The following is a 15,276-nucleotide window of genomic DNA, read 5'->3' as shown; positions in this document are numbered from 1 at the left end:
CTGCCAGTGGAAACAGCTTCATCCTATTTACCCCATCGAAATGAATCATAGTTTGTAATATTTCTTCACTCTCTGCTTAACCCTCTAAGTGTTCGAGAAATTTCTGTGATGCTGCATATTTAAGGAGAACAACCTTCTGGTTACATCTCCCCACATAACTGAAGTCCCGCTTCTCTGGCACATTCTAGAAAACACCCTCTACGCCCTCTCCAAAGCATTGGCAGCCTTCCTAAAGGGTGGTGCCCAGTAGTGAACACAATACGCCAGCTGCTTTGCAAAGGTTTGGCATAACCTCCCTGCTTTTTACATGCTGTGGCTGTTTATAAAACCCAGGACTGCGCATGTCTTTTTGTCTGTGTATGTTTGTTTTTGCAGATGTGAATTACGTTGATAATTATCTGCTGAGCTAATTTAGGATACTCACTAGTTATTGGGTTTACTCTAGCACCAGGCGGACCCCATTGTAAATCCCTTTTTAAACAAATCCCTGACTTTTCTGATCATTCCATTCTGTCACCTGGGCGAGTTTCCATGGCAGCAGACTGTCCAATCAGTGCTTCTCCGTGTTTCAGTGGTCCTTTGCCTTGCAAAATGCTGTTGTTTGACTCGTCTTGACCTTTTGTGATGTAGACAATGTGTCAGCCATTTTCTGTACAGTATTATCCCATAACAATGACAGTGGGAGGACTCTAGCCAGAACGCCACGGGAGGACCCTGGTCCTCTTTAAATCGCGCGGTGGATTTTATATAAAGCACAGAAGGAGGCCATTTGGCTCATCCTGCCTGTGCTGGCTCATTGAAAAAGCTATCGAATTAGTCTCACTTCCACCCACACCTCTTCACGTATTTATACAATTCTCTTTTGAATGTTACTATTAACCTCTGGTTCTTTTGCTTATTATCATATATCCTCTCGTCACTGACCCTCTTGCCACTGGAAACCGTTTCTCTTCCATGATAACCATTCATAATTTTGAAATTTCTAATGGAGCCTCTTCCCACAATGCAGGAAGTACAGAATTCTACTCTTCTATCACACCCTCTGCTGTCATTACCCACTGCAGGGTCCCCAACCCTTCCACTTCTGGCGGCGTTCCACAGGAATAGGCAATTGGTCTCCCAGTTGCGGCTGCTGGTGACTCGAGGAGAAATAGTCCCTGTGTGCCCAATACCCTGGCTGTCGTGGTTTGTAACTGACTGTGTAGTCTGAGCCCCGTCGATTTCACACCCGCCCCCCCCCCCTCCCCCATCCCATTGTTCAGATAGACACTGCATTATTGCAGGCTGTGATGTTGACAGCACTGGGGCTGTTGTAATTGCATTAAAACCCCCGAGTCCTGAAAGAGTAACTGGGGAGGGAGGGTGAGAAAGTCAAATTTGGGGGGGCGGGGATGGTGGGGAAGAGAGGGCGAGCGACACAAACTCGCAAAGGGAAACTTCTTGTCAGCCTTTGCTGTACGCTGTTGTATAATGGGGAGGTGGTCGTGTATTGGTAATGTCACTGGACTAGTAATCCTAGATGCCAGGCTAATGCTCTGGGAACAAGGGTTCGAATCCTACCACGGCAGATGGTGACATTTGAAATCCATTAATAAATCTGGATTTAAAAGCTAGTCTAATGGCGATTATGAAACCATTGTTGTAAAAACCCATCTGGTTCACTAATGCCCTTTCGGGAAACAAATCTGCCATCCTTACCTGGTCTGGCCTACATGTGACTCCATTGACTCTGAAATGCACTCTTTTTAAGGGCAATTAGGGATAGGCACCAAATGCTGGCCTAGCCAGTGATGCCCACATCCCATGAATAATAAAAAAAAATGTAAAAGCAAAATACTGCAGATGGTGGAAATCTGAAACACAAGCAAGAAATGCTGGAAATACTGGTTAGGTAGCATCTGTGGAGAGAGAAGCAGAATTAACATTTCAGGTCAGTAACCCTTCATCAGAACTGGCAGATATTAGAAATGTAAAAGGTTTTCAGCAAATAAAGCGGGGGTGGGGCAAGAAATAACAAAAGAGAAGGTGTTGATAGGACAAGGTCACAGAGAATAACCGACCAGAAGGTCATGGAGCAAAGGCAAACGGTATGTTAATGGTGTGGTGAAAGACAAAGCGTTCGTCCAGAGAGGGTGTTAATGGACAGAAATGGACAGTCTGCTCCGTTTTCTGTCCATTAACACCCTCTCTGTGCTAACACATCTGTTTTCCTGAGGACTGATGCCTACCAGGGTGGTGGAAGCAGAGACTACGAATGATTTCAAAAGTAAATTGGATGAGCACTTGAGGGGAAATAAACTTGCAGGGCAATGGGGGTAGAGCTGGGGAATGGAACTGATTGGATTGCTCTGCAGAGAGCCAACATGAACTCGACGTGCTGAATGGCCTCCTTCTGTGCCGTTATGACTCTATGGTTCTCACCTCCCCGAAACTGGGCTTCAGCGGTGCATTGCAGAAATTAGTAAACTGAGTTAGGTTTAGACTTGGTTTTATTTCTTATTTTTAGAATGTGCTGCGTATTGTAAAAAGTCATAAAATTGTATAAGCACTTCGGTTAGAAGTTACTTGTTGAATTGGTCATTATTTATTTGATGTTTCTCGTTGCAGTCAATACTGTCGAAACATCACAGGAATACTTTCTACTTAAACATTACTTATCCTTTATTTTGTTCCTTCGTTTTATAAATTGTTATTCATCTCATTTCAAAATCAGAAGTCCGAGCTCGGTGATACTGATACTCTCAATTGCAATAATAGTTGCAGAGGTCACATGCCCAAATGCCATGTGGCCAAATGTCACATGATCAAATCTCCAGGAAGCTGTCAAACTGGAGTTGGCAACTCTATGCTACCAGCTTCCTTTACCTGTCGTCAAGGCCCTCAGTTTTGCTCTCAAACCTTTCCGCAGCTGTGCTACCTCAGCAGCTCCTCCAGCCATACCCCCTCACCCCCCTCCTCCAACATATACCCCCTCTGCTCCTCTAATACCCACCCCTTCTGGTCCACTGTTGGTGACAGCTGTATTACCAATTGCCCCTGCAAACTGGGAACTCCCTCCACTTTTTTTTTATTCATTTGTTCATAGGATGTGGGCGTTGCTGGCAAGGCCAGCATTTATTGCCCCTGGCAAGGTGGTGTGAGCCGCCGCCTTAAACCATGCAGTCCATGTGGTGTACGTACACCTATAGTGCTGTTTGCCACCTTTTTGTTCGACTTACATAAGCACCTCAAAATAAAAACAGCCCTGTTGACCTTCCTTTCCCCCTTCCCTGTGTCCCATTGGCATTCGTACCTTCAGCCCTCTTCCGCACCCAACCCCCACCTCTGCCTCTTTCCTCCTTTCAAAACCTCTTCTCAAAAGCATAGCTCTCTCATGCAGGTTGGCCACTCTCCAGGTCTCGTACTTTCTTGGCTTCTCACCCGATTTCCAGAACACCTTCTACGAAACACCTTTCACAGCCCAGGTGTTATTTAAGGGCAAGTTGTTTTTGCTGGTTTTGAACTCAGAGCTCAGGATTGATTGCAAGGTGCCAATCTGTCTCAAAAAGCCATTAAGCAAGCTATCACTTAGAAACAATTGTATATTTTTTTAGGAGGAAACTTCACAATGTGTGCACACGCTTATGCACATACAGATTGTTTTTGTTGCTGCAGTTTCCTTGAGAGCTGCCAAGTGAAGGGTCAAAGGCCAGAGTGTAGCGCTTCACCAAGTTGAGAAAGCGTAGGAGAGATCATTGACTCATAGAAATTTTTAGCACAGAAGGTGGCCATCCAGACCATTGTTCCTGTGCTAGCTCTTTGAAAGCAGTCATTCTCAGTCCCACATTGCTGCTTTCTTGGCCATAACCTCGTCAGTTCTGCACCTTCGAGGACCTGTCCAACTCCCTTTTAAAATTATTTCTGGAATCGGCTTCCGCCACCTGTTCAGGTTGAGCGATCCCGAAAACTCTGAGTGAAAACATTTCTCTTCACCTCTGCTCTACATCTTTTGCCAAGGATTTAAAATCTATGACCTCTGGTTATTGCCCCACTCGCCAGAGGGAAGAGTTTTTCTCGATCAAAACTTTTCCATAGCTTGAAAACCTCCATTAGGTCACCTCTTACCTTTCTCAGTCCCAAGGAGAACTATTCCAATCCTTCTCATAACTGAATCGTAGAATGATTACAGGGCAGAAAATGCCATTCGGCCCATCATGTTTGTACTGACACACTGAAACTTGCCTAGTTCCTTTTCCCCGTAGTCTTACAGGTTTTTTGACTTCAGATAATTTTCCAGTTTTCTTTTGAAAGCCACAATTGAATCTGCCTCCACTACACACTCAGGGAGTGCATTCCAGGTCCTAGCCACTCACTGCGTTTTAAAACAATTATTTTCCTCCTGCCACTATTGCTTCTTCTGCCAATCACCTTAAATCAGTGTCCTCTGCTTCTCAGCCCTTCTGCCAACAGGAACAGTTTCTGCCTACTCTGTTCAGACCCCTCATGATTTTGAAAAGCCCCTTCTTAACTTGCCACCTTAAAGAATTTGTGTCTGTGGGCACCAAGATCTCTCTCTCTCACACTTTCAAAGTCATCATTTATAGTATACTGTCTTCCCGAATTCGTCCTCCCAAAGGTCAACACTTCACATTTCTCCGTATTGAACTCCATCTGCCATCCCTCTATCTGTTTCACCATCCTCTTTGTGCCATTCTGGAATCGAGAACTATTTTCATCGCTACCTACTAGGTTGCCAAGCTTCGTACGTTCTGAAAATTTAGGTGGTGACTTAATAAGAAGGTATTGGGGAGGGGAAGCCCAACTTTAGGCTTTAAAAGCCTTCAGGTTAGAGGAAGGGAAGGGACCCTCCGGTTAGGAGTGCCACTGTCCTTGGGAACTGGCCAAGAGTCAGGGTTATTATAATGAGTCTTGATTGCTACATGTGAAGATGGAGGGAAGGGTAGGATGACGTACTTGGAACTTGGTAAGAAAATCACAAGAGGTGCAGAGAAGATTTCAGCCATGGCTCAGTGGGTCACCCTCTCTCCTCTGGGTCAGAAGGTCGTGGGTTCAGGCCAGACTCCAGAGACTTGAACACAGGATCCAGGCTGACTCCCCAGTGCAATACTGAGGGAGCGCTGCACTGTCAGAGGTGCCGTCTTTCAGATGAGGTGTCAAACCAATGCCTTGCCTGCCTTCTCAGGTGGACGTAGAAAGGTCCTATGACAGTTATTTTGAAGAACATCAGGAGGTCTCTCCCCAATGAGCTGGTCAATATTTATCGCTCAACCAACATCATTCAAAACCAATTATCTGGTCATTATCACATTGCTCTCTGTGGGATCTGGCTCGACATAAATTGACTGCTGTGTTTCCCTACGCGTCAGAAGTACTTCCTTGGCTGTGAAGTACATTGGGACATCCTGAGGTTGCAAAAGACACTTGAGAAATGCAAGTTCTTTCTTTATCTCAATTGAGAAAGAATGTAGAAAGACTGGTGTCGAGAGAGAAAAAGATAAACAGACAGCGATAAATCTTTTGCTTGTCTCCTTCCTGACATTTCGAGAGGATTCCCCACATAGTGAGTTCCTGCTCTTGGCTCGGGGTTGTCAGAGGATGTGAGAACAAGATGGTAAGAGTCTGGGAATGAAGTTGCCTTGTGCAGCGCAGAGGTCCTGGTTTCAGAGGAGTTCAATTCTCGATTTCGAGCTGCTGGTAATTCAGATGCAGCAGTGATGGGAACACTAAATAGGCATTGGCAAATACATGTTTGAGAGAACCTGGCTTCAGGTCAACCACATAACAAGTTGCATTTATATAGTGCCTTCAATGTAGGCATCCCAAGGTGCTTCACGGGAATGTGGGATGGAATCCGTGGTGGCAAAGCTTTCTTTTTTTAAGACCCTGAGAGGGAAATGGAATTGAAACAGAGCTGGAAAAACAACTTCAGGTTTCTGGGGAAGCAGACACTGGTTAGAACCAGATAAAAGGAGACTGAGTCCTCCCCAGATCAGGCAGGAGTGGAGCACTGGCAAGCAGAAGGAAGTGAAGACTGAATCCAGGAGCTGTTTCTGTTACTTTTAAAGCAGCCGACTAACCAGACCCAGCCATACAGTGCACAGGTTGTCACTGAAGGACTTTGATAAAGGGAAGATGGGTAAATCCATGCCATCAAGACTGTCGTGAGCAGAGCTGAGGAGGTTCTGGAGAAGTGCACCCTGTGGTGAAGCCCGCACCGTGGAGTTTGGATTGAGGGGAAACTGCTGTTGAAAGAACGGCGGTAAATCCTTGAAGAAAGGAGCTGAAAATCTACCTGAGGAATTTGAGTTGTGAAGAACTGTGACTGTAATTGTTGCCATAGATGCTGGGTGGACTGCCCAGTGAAAGCATGAGATCCATCTCAGTTTACCTGATAGTTAAGGTGTAATTTATCGTATATATATTGACCATATTCTGTCTGTTGCTTCATGTTTAATTTATGTTGGTTTTAGTTTGAGTGTTAAAGTAAAATTAATAAAAGTGAAATCTTGTCCGTTTGCTTTGGGGTCAGTCGGTGGATTCGATTCTTTTGGTTTGATGGTGGTCTCCACGGGGGTCGTGACAAACGTTTATCAAATGAAAGAACTGACACCAATCCACATGAAATATTATGACAGTGACCAAAGGGGTGGGTTTTTAGGAGTGTACATGGAATGGTCGGTAGCTGAGAGAATAACATTTTGTGGGGAAGCTCGGTTAGTACATGAGGGAGAAAGGAATCAAAGGATATGTTGATGGGGTTAGATGAAGCTAGGAAGAGGCTTCAGTGGAGATGATGGCATAGTGGTAATGTCACTGAACTAGTAATCCAGAGGCCCTGGGGACACGGGTTCAAATCCCACCTCGGCAGCTGGTGGAACTTAAATTCAAATAATTAACGAAAGCATGGAATTGAAAACTAATGGTGACTTGAAACTATCAGCAATTGTTGTACTAATGCCCTTTAGGGAAGGAAATCTGCCATCCTTACCTGGTCTGGCCTCCATGTGACTCACAACATTGTGGTTGACTCTGAACTGCCTTCTGAAATGGCCGAGCAAGCCACTCCGTTGTCAAGGGCAATTAGGGATGGGTAACAAATGCTGGCCTTGCCAGCGACGCCCACATCCCAGGAAAGAATAAAAAGAAACACTGGGCCAGGCTATTTGGGCCAAATGGCCTGATTCTGTGTTTGTAAATTCTGTGTACTTCTTAAAAGAAAGACTTGCATTTCTATAGCGCTCTTCGCAACCTCAGGAGGCCTCAATGCGCTTCGCAGCCAGTGAAGTACATTTTGAAGTGTAGTCCCTGTTGTAATGTAGAAAACGTGGCAGCCAATTTGCACAAACAGCAATGTGATAATGACCAGATAATCTATTTTACAGCAATGTTGGCTGAGGGATAAATATTGGCCAGGATACCGGGGAGAACTCCCCTTCTCGTCTTTGAAATAGTGGCCATTGGATCAATTGTGTTCACCTGCGAGAGCAGGCTCGGCCTTTGTTTAACGCCTCATCTGAAAGAGAACACCTCTGACCGTGGCCAATGGTGAGGCAGAGGAAGTGGGGGATACACAAAAGGCACTTCCTCAGTTTCGTGCGGGGGGGGGGAGGCGGGGTGTGGTGTCAGTCTTATTTCTTTGCTCAGATCTCTGGAGTGGAGAGAAACTGAGAGCTTTGTTTAGTTTAGTTTAGAGATACAGCACTGAAACAGGCCCTTCAGCCCACCGAGTCTGTGCCGACCATTAACCACCCATTTACACTAATCCTACACTAATTCCATAATCCTACCACATCCCCACCTGTCCCTATATTTTCCTACCACCTACCTATACTAGGGGCCATTGCTAATGGCCAATTTACCTATCAACCTGCAAGTCTTTGGCTTGTGGGAGGAAACCGGAGCACCCGGAGGAAACCCACGCAGACACAGGGAGAACTTGCAAACTCCACACAGGCAGTACCCAGAATTGAACCCTGGTCGCTGGAGCTGTGAGGCTGCGGTGCTAACCACTGAGCCACTGTGCCGCCCAAAGAGTCAACCATCACATATCAGCCAGATGGCAGACTTCCTTCGCTGAAGAACATTAGTGAACCAGATGGGGTTTTAACAACAATGGTTTTATGGTCATAGTTAGACTAGCTGTTTTTAATTCTCAGATTTGTAAATCGAATTCAAATTTCACTATCTTCCATGGTGGGATTTGAACCCATGAGCATTAGCCTGGGCTCTGGCTTACTAGTCTAGTGACTACCACTAGGCTGAGGCATCTGAAGGCATTGCCACCAGTGGTGGAATGCAGGAAGTCAGGCGGGGGTGAGGGGGGGTGGGTGGTGATATACAAGAGACTAGAATTGGAAGGCAGAGATGTTGGAGGGTTGAATGGGTAGAGGAGGTTACAGAGATCGGGTTGGGCGAGGCCATGGTGGGGTTTGAAAATGAGGAGAAGAATCACATTGAATTTGCACTAATAAGTGTCGGAGCAAACGATGTGCAGAATGTAAGTGAGATCAATGGGTTGTGACACAAGCATCAGTCTAATCATTTTAGGAGATGCTCGTTTACACTGCCTTAGTTTCAGTTTAAAATGTGACACGGTTTTTAACTGAAAGCACAGATTAATCCGTACTGGGCTCCTCGTACGCTGTTTTTCTGAGCATTGCGCTTTGCGAAGCTTTTACATCCTGCAGGACACCCCAAAGCACTTTACAGCCAATGAAGTTTTCTTGAAGTGTGTCGCTGTTGTAACGTAGGAAACAACATGGTCGATCTTAGCACAGCAAGATCCCACAGACAGCACTGAGATAATGGCAGTGATGTTAGTTGGGGGATAAATTTGGCCCAGCATGCTTTGAACTGCTCTGTTCTTCTTCGAAATAGTAACTGCGGGATGTTTTACATCCACCCAAGGTATCAGATAGAACCCTGGTCTAACATCTCATCAAAAAGGTGGCACTTCTGGCAGTGCTGCACTGGGAGTGTCACATTGGATGTTGTGTTCAAATCCCTGGAGTGGGACGTGAACCCACAGCTCTTTGACTCGGGTGTGTCCACCGTGCCCAGTCCTTTGTTAGGAGCAGTGTTCAGCAACCTCTCGAAGCAGAATATCATCAATGTACAAACAGATGAAAAATATTTTAAAAATCCCCTGTGCCAGCTTCTGTTAATGGGGCAGCCCAATGATTAATACTGTGCCAAAGGGGAAATAATAAACTGCTTCAGTTTCCATTCGAGCACCTTGATACCTCTTTTAAAAGGCTACGGCTGACGTTTTGAAAAGTATCTGGGTTTGTTTTGCTGCACGTTAGGGTAAATTTTAATTACCTTTCCCATTGACAGTTGTGTTGCTTAGTTAACTTGTCATCGAACGGCTGTACAGGGGTTATGTCAGAAACTCGTACTGAATCTCCCTCCCTTTCCGCTCCCCCCCCCCTCCACCGTCTCCCTCCCTTCCCTTCTCCCCGTGTCCCTTCCCTTCCCTTCTCCCCGCCCCATGTCCCTCCCTTCGCTTCCGCCGCCCCCCGTCTCCCTCCCTTCCCTTCTCCCCGTGTCCCTTCCCTTCCCTTCCCTTCTCCCCGCCCCATGTCCCTCCCTTCGCTTCCGCCGCCCCCCGTCTCCCTCCCTTCCCTTCTCTTCCCCCTGTCTCCCTTCCCTTCCCTTCCCCACACCCCCCTCCGTCTCCCTCCCTTCCCTTCCCCCCCCCCACCCCTGTCTCCCTCCCTTCCCATCCCTTCCCCCCCATCTCCCTCCCCTTCCCTTCCCCCCCCCCCCCACCCCATCTGTTTCTCTAGAAGCTTAATCATTTAAAAACTTTCTAGAATTAGTGTCTGATGTGAGAATCAGAGGAGTGGGTGTGAATCAGAAGTGATTTGTCCGTGTGTTTAGCTGTTAGTCTGCTGTTATTGTAGAACCATGCTGCATAGTGGGAAACCATTCGGCCCATCGTGACGGTGCCAGCTCTTTCAAAGAGCAGTAGAAATACTAGTCTGACCTAGATTTAGATTTCATAGAAAGAAGGGGAGGGTGTGAGGGGAGGGCATTCAGATGTGTTGGAAATGTAATGTAAGTGAGCACCAATTTCTCGTGTTGAGGTAGGGGAGACTGTTTATATTTTCTTCATGTATAATCAGCTCCTGTTGTGTCTCAGGATGTTCGAAACAGCAACACAGGTGAGGGAAGCTGTTTGACCCTGCGATCCTGTACCAGCTCTTTGAAAGCGCTATCTAATTCGTACCCCTCCCCCCACAGCCTTTCAGAGTTTATCCAATTCACTTTTGAAAGTTATTGAACGTGCTTCCACCATCCATTAAGGCAGTGCGTTCGAGATCATCACAACCCAGTGCTTTCAAACAAGAAGACAAATTTCTCATCATTCCGCAACCCCCCCCCCCCCCACCAACCACCACTCCTTATGCCAATGACTGTTAAATCTGTGTCCTCTGGTTACGTTCAGTTTGCTTTCTCAATGTTCTTAACAATGCCTCCAGTAAGATCACCTCTCCGACACAGCCTTTTCCGATTGAAAGCACAGGTTTGTCCAGTCTTTCCTCGGGTGTCAGTCGTGGCTCAGTGGGTAAATGCTCTCGTCGAAGTCAGAAGGTTGAGAGTTCAGGTCCAGACACTTGAGCACATATTCCAGGCTGACACACCCAGTGTTACTATTGAAGGTAAAAGCAAAATACTGCGGATGCTGGAAATCTGAAACAAAAACAAGAAATGCTGGAATCACTCAGCAGGTCTGGCAGCATCTGTGGAAAGAGAAGCAGAGTTAACGTTTCGGGTCAGTGACCCTTCTTCGGAACTGACAAATATTAGAAAAGTCACAGATTATAAACAAGTGAGGTGGGGGTGGGGCAAGAGATAACAAAGGAGAAGGTGCAGATTGGACCAGGCCACACAGCTGACCAAAAGGTCACGGAGCAAAGGCAAACAATATGTTAATGGTGTGTTGAAAGACAAAGCATTAGTACAGATTAGGTGTGAATACACTGAATATTGAACAGCAGCAAGTGCAAACCTGAAGAAAAACAACCTGAAAAAAACAGTGGGTAAGCAAACTGAACAAATTAAGATGAAATGAAATAAATGCAAAAAAAGATTGTAAAAAATGTAAGAAGGAATGTAAAAAAAGGAAGAAAACATAACTAAAAATGAAAGTAAAATGGGGGGGCTGTCATGCTCTGAAATTATTGAACTCAATGTTCAGTCCGGCAGGCTGTAGTGTGCCTAATCGGTAGATGAGATGCTGTTCCTCGAGCTTGCGTTGATGTTCACTGGAACACTGCAGCAATCCCAGGACAGAGATGTGAGCATGAGAGCAGGGGGGGAGTGTTGAAATGGCAAGCAACCGGAAGCTCAGGGTCCTGCTTGCGGACTGAGCGGAGATGTTCCGCAAAGCGGTCACCCAGTCTGCGCTTGGTCTCCCCAATGTAGAGGAGACCACACTGTGAGCAGCGAATACAGTATACTACATTGAAAGAAGTACAAGTAAATCGCTGCTTCACCTGAAAGGAGTGTTTGGGGCCTGGGATAGTGAGGAGAGAGGAGGTAAATGGGCAGGTATTACACCTCCTGCGATTGCAAGGGAAGGTGCCCTGGGACGGGGACGAGGTGGTGGGGGTAATGGAGGAGTGGACCAGGGTGTCGCGGAGGGAACGATCCCTTCGGAATGCTGACAGGGGAAGGGAGGGGAAGATGCGACTGGTAGTGGCATCACGCTGGAGGTGGCGAAAATGGCGGAGGATGATCCTTTGGATATGGAGGCTGGTGGGATGAAAAGTGAGGACAAGGGGAACCCTGTCACGGTTCTGGGAGGGAGGGGAAGGGGTGAGGGTAGAGGTGCGGGGAATGGGTCGGACATGGTTGAGGGCCCTGTCAACCACAGTGGGGGAGGAATCCTCAGTTGAGGAAAAAGGAAGACATATCAGAAGCACTGTCATGGAAGGTTGCATCATCAGAGCAGATGCGTCGGAGACGGAGAAACTGGGAGAATGGAATGGAGTCCTTACAGGAGGTAGGGTGTGAAGAAGTGTAGTCGAGGTAGCTGTGGGAGTCGGTGGGCTTATAATGGATATTGGTAGACAACCTATCCCCAGAGATGGAGACAGAGAAGTCGAGGAAGGGAAGGGAAGTGTCAGAGATGGACCATGTAAAGGTGAGAGAAGGGTGGAAATTGGAAGCAAAGTTGATAACGTTTTCTAGTTCGGGGCGGGAGCAGGAAACGGCACCGATACAGTCATCAATGTACCGGAAAAAGAGTTGGGGGAGGGGGCCTGAGTAGGACTGGAACAAAGAATGCTCGACATATCCCACAAAAAGACAGGCATAACTAGGACCCATGCGGGTACCCATAGCGACACCTTTTACTTGAAGGAAGTGCATGGAGTTGAAGGAGAAGTTGTTCAATGTGAGAACAAGTTCAGCCAGGCGGAGGAGGGTGTTGGTGGATGGGGACTGGTTGGGCCTCTGTTCCAGGAAGAAGCGGAGAGCCCTCAAACCATCCTGGTGGGGGATGGAGGTGTAGAGCGATTGGACGTCCATAGTGAAGAGGAGGCGGTTGGGACCAGGAAACTGGAAATTGTCAAAATGACGTAGGGCGTCAGAAGAGTCACGGATGTAGGTGGGAAGAGACTGGACCAGCAGAGAAAAGATAGAGTCTAGATAGGAAGAAATAAGTTCAGTGGAGCAGGCTGACACAATGGGTCTGCCGGGACAGTCCCGTTTGTGGATTTTGGGAAGGAGGTAGAAGCGGGCTGTCCGGGGTTGTGGGACTATGAGGTTGGAAGCCGTAGAGGGAAGATCTCCAGAGGAGATGAGGTCAGTGACAGTCCTTTGGACGGTGGCTTGATGTTCGGTGGTGGGGTCATGGTCCAGAGGGAGGTAGGAAGAGGTGTCTGTGAGTTGGCGTTGAGCTTCTGCAAGGTAGAGGTCGGTACGCCATACAACAACAGCACCACCCTTGTCTGCAGGTTTGATGACCATGTCGGGGTTAGACCAGAGAGAACGGAGTGCCTCAAGTTCAGAGGGGGACAGGTTAGAGTGAGTGAGGGGGGCAGAGAAATTGAGACGACCAATGTCTCGCCAACAGTTTTCAATGAAGAGATCAAGAGCGGGTAAGAGGCCAGGGGGAGGGGTCCAGGTAGAGGGAGAATGCTGGAGGCGGGTGAATGGGTCTGCTGGTCGGGGGAGGACTCGTGGTTGAAGAAGTGAGCCGGAGGCGACGGAAGAAGAGCTCAACGTCATGCCGAGCGCGAAATTCATTGAGGTGGTGGGGCGTAAGGGGATAAAACTGAGACCTTTGCTGAGTACAGAACGCTCAGCATCAGAGAGGGGGAGGTCAGAGGGTATAGTGAATACACGGCAAGTGGTCAGATCAGAAGGGGTGGGGTCAGAGGGAAGTGAAGCGGAAGGAGGATCTGGAGGGGCATTAGTCCCCATCAGCTGCTGGAGCTTGCGTTCCTTAACACCTGAAAGGAAGAAAAAAAGTTTTTTGTTAATGCGTCGGATGAGACGTAAGATGAGATGAAACTGCGGAGTAGAACAGCTTTGAGATAAGGTGAGACGGTGCTGCTGGAGAGAGAGGTCCAGTGTGTGCATGTGGCGGCGCATAGCACTGAGTGTAGATCTCAGGATGCGGCGAGAGTAGCAGTCCGAGGAACGTTGTATTTCTCGGAGATACCTGTGATCCTGGGTGGTTTCAAAGCATGATGGGTGAAACTGCAGTTGGAATCCACGTGGAATAAGTCGGAGCCGGAGACAGTCACTGAGGAAGGAGATGTGGCTGTGAAAACGAGTTTTGGTAGATACCTTCTTACATTTTTTACAATCTTTTTTTGCATTTATTTCATTTCATCTTAGTTTGTTCAGTTTGCTTACCCACTGTTTTTTTCAGGTTGTTTTTCTTCAGGTTTGCACTTGCTGCTGTTCAATATTCAGTATATTCACACCTAATCTGTACTAATGCTTTGTCTTTCAACACACCATTAACATATTGTTTGCCTTTGCTCCGTGACCTTTTGGTCAGCTATGTGGCCTGGTCCAATCTGCACCTTCTCCTTTGTTATCTCTTGCCCAACCCCCACCTCACTTGTTTATAATCTGTGACTTTTCTAATATTTGTCAGTTCCGAAGAAGGGTCACTGACCCGAAACGTTAACTTTGCTTCTCTTTCCACAGATGCTGCCAGACCTGCTGAGTGATTCCAGCATTTCTTGTTTTTGTTACTATTGAAGGTGCTGCCTGTCTGATGAGACACTAAACCAAGTTAGATATAAAAGATTCTTTGGCACGATTGGAAGAAGGGCAGTGGAGTTCTCCGCAGTGTCCTCGTCTATATTTATCCCTCAAACAACATAATTACATTTTAGATTGTCCAGTCATTACCTTCTCGCCATTTTTTGGAGCTTGCTGTGTGCAAATTGGCGACTGTGTTTTCTACATTACAATTACTGCGCTTCAAAAAGTACTTAATTGGTTGTAAAACACTTTTTGGTGTGCCTTGGCTTCATGAAAGGCAAGTTTGATTTTTGAAAGGCTGGTCACTTTATGTGATGAAAAGACACCGGATATTGGGCAGGGTGTGATGAAGGGAATCTCAATTGGCAGCTGGGATCAGACCTCTGAGTGACCTCTGCCATTCCTATGAGTTTTGGTTTCATTTCCTGAGAATCGGGCTTTGTTCCAACAATAATCTGCGTACACACTGTTCTCCTATCAGTAGTCAAATTCAGGCAGCACGAAAGTGAATTGAGGCCAGTAATAAGCTCTGTTTGGAATATCATCAGTCCTGTCTTGATCTTCAGTGTTCCGCTGCTTCATTCTCCTGATGCTCCTGAAGGTACAGACTCTTATTGGGGATGTGGGTTCATCGTTGGCTTGCCCAGGTAGTCATTCTCCTTGGAGAGTATGCATTGCTTGGCTCGTCAACTGTGGGGGCATCATTGCCAGGCGTGTACATTTTTGTTGTTCAACATGCATGTTTGTGCACACGCACACATTCCTAACTCTCGGGTCACGGGGCAGCGATCGGCTACAAGGTATTGTATATCAATTGTGTTTAATTATATGTAGGAGGAGGGGATTAATTGGGGTGGTCTTTTAGTACATATAAAGAGACGACACTTACTGAAACTGTGTGGGGTTTGAGTGGGCGGACAGTAAGGCTTGTAATGTTTCACTGTAAAAAATAAATATATGACGGAGTAAAGATTGGCTCCAGTATCACCCTTCAGCAATTGGCTTTCTGGATCATAACACAGAGTCTCGAGTTGCTATTTCTGA

At 46.8% G+C, this 15,276-nt stretch overlaps 1 protein-coding gene across 1 annotated transcript in view; it reads left to right on the top strand.

The window, feature by feature from the left end:
• Window positions 1-8,419: 8,419 nt before the first annotated feature.
• The window catches only part of tnip1 (TNFAIP3 interacting protein 1), a 72,207-nt gene continuing 65,350 nt past the window's right edge, over window positions 8,420-15,276 (top strand). The window contains 4 exon segments of the mRNA XM_068043109.1: window positions 8,420-8,497; window positions 10,145-10,166; window positions 10,451-10,528; window positions 14,799-14,879. Coding sequence (XP_067899210.1) covers window positions 8,420-8,497; window positions 10,145-10,166; window positions 10,451-10,528; window positions 14,799-14,879 — 259 coding nt within the window.

Source organism: Heterodontus francisci, chromosome 12 (genome assembly GCF_036365525.1).
Source record: "Heterodontus francisci isolate sHetFra1 chromosome 12, sHetFra1.hap1, whole genome shotgun sequence".
Classification (NCBI taxonomy): domain Eukaryota; kingdom Metazoa; phylum Chordata; class Chondrichthyes; order Heterodontiformes; family Heterodontidae; genus Heterodontus; species Heterodontus francisci.
Note: the sequence above shows the minus strand (reverse complement) of the source record. Positions and strands in the feature narration are given on the sequence as shown.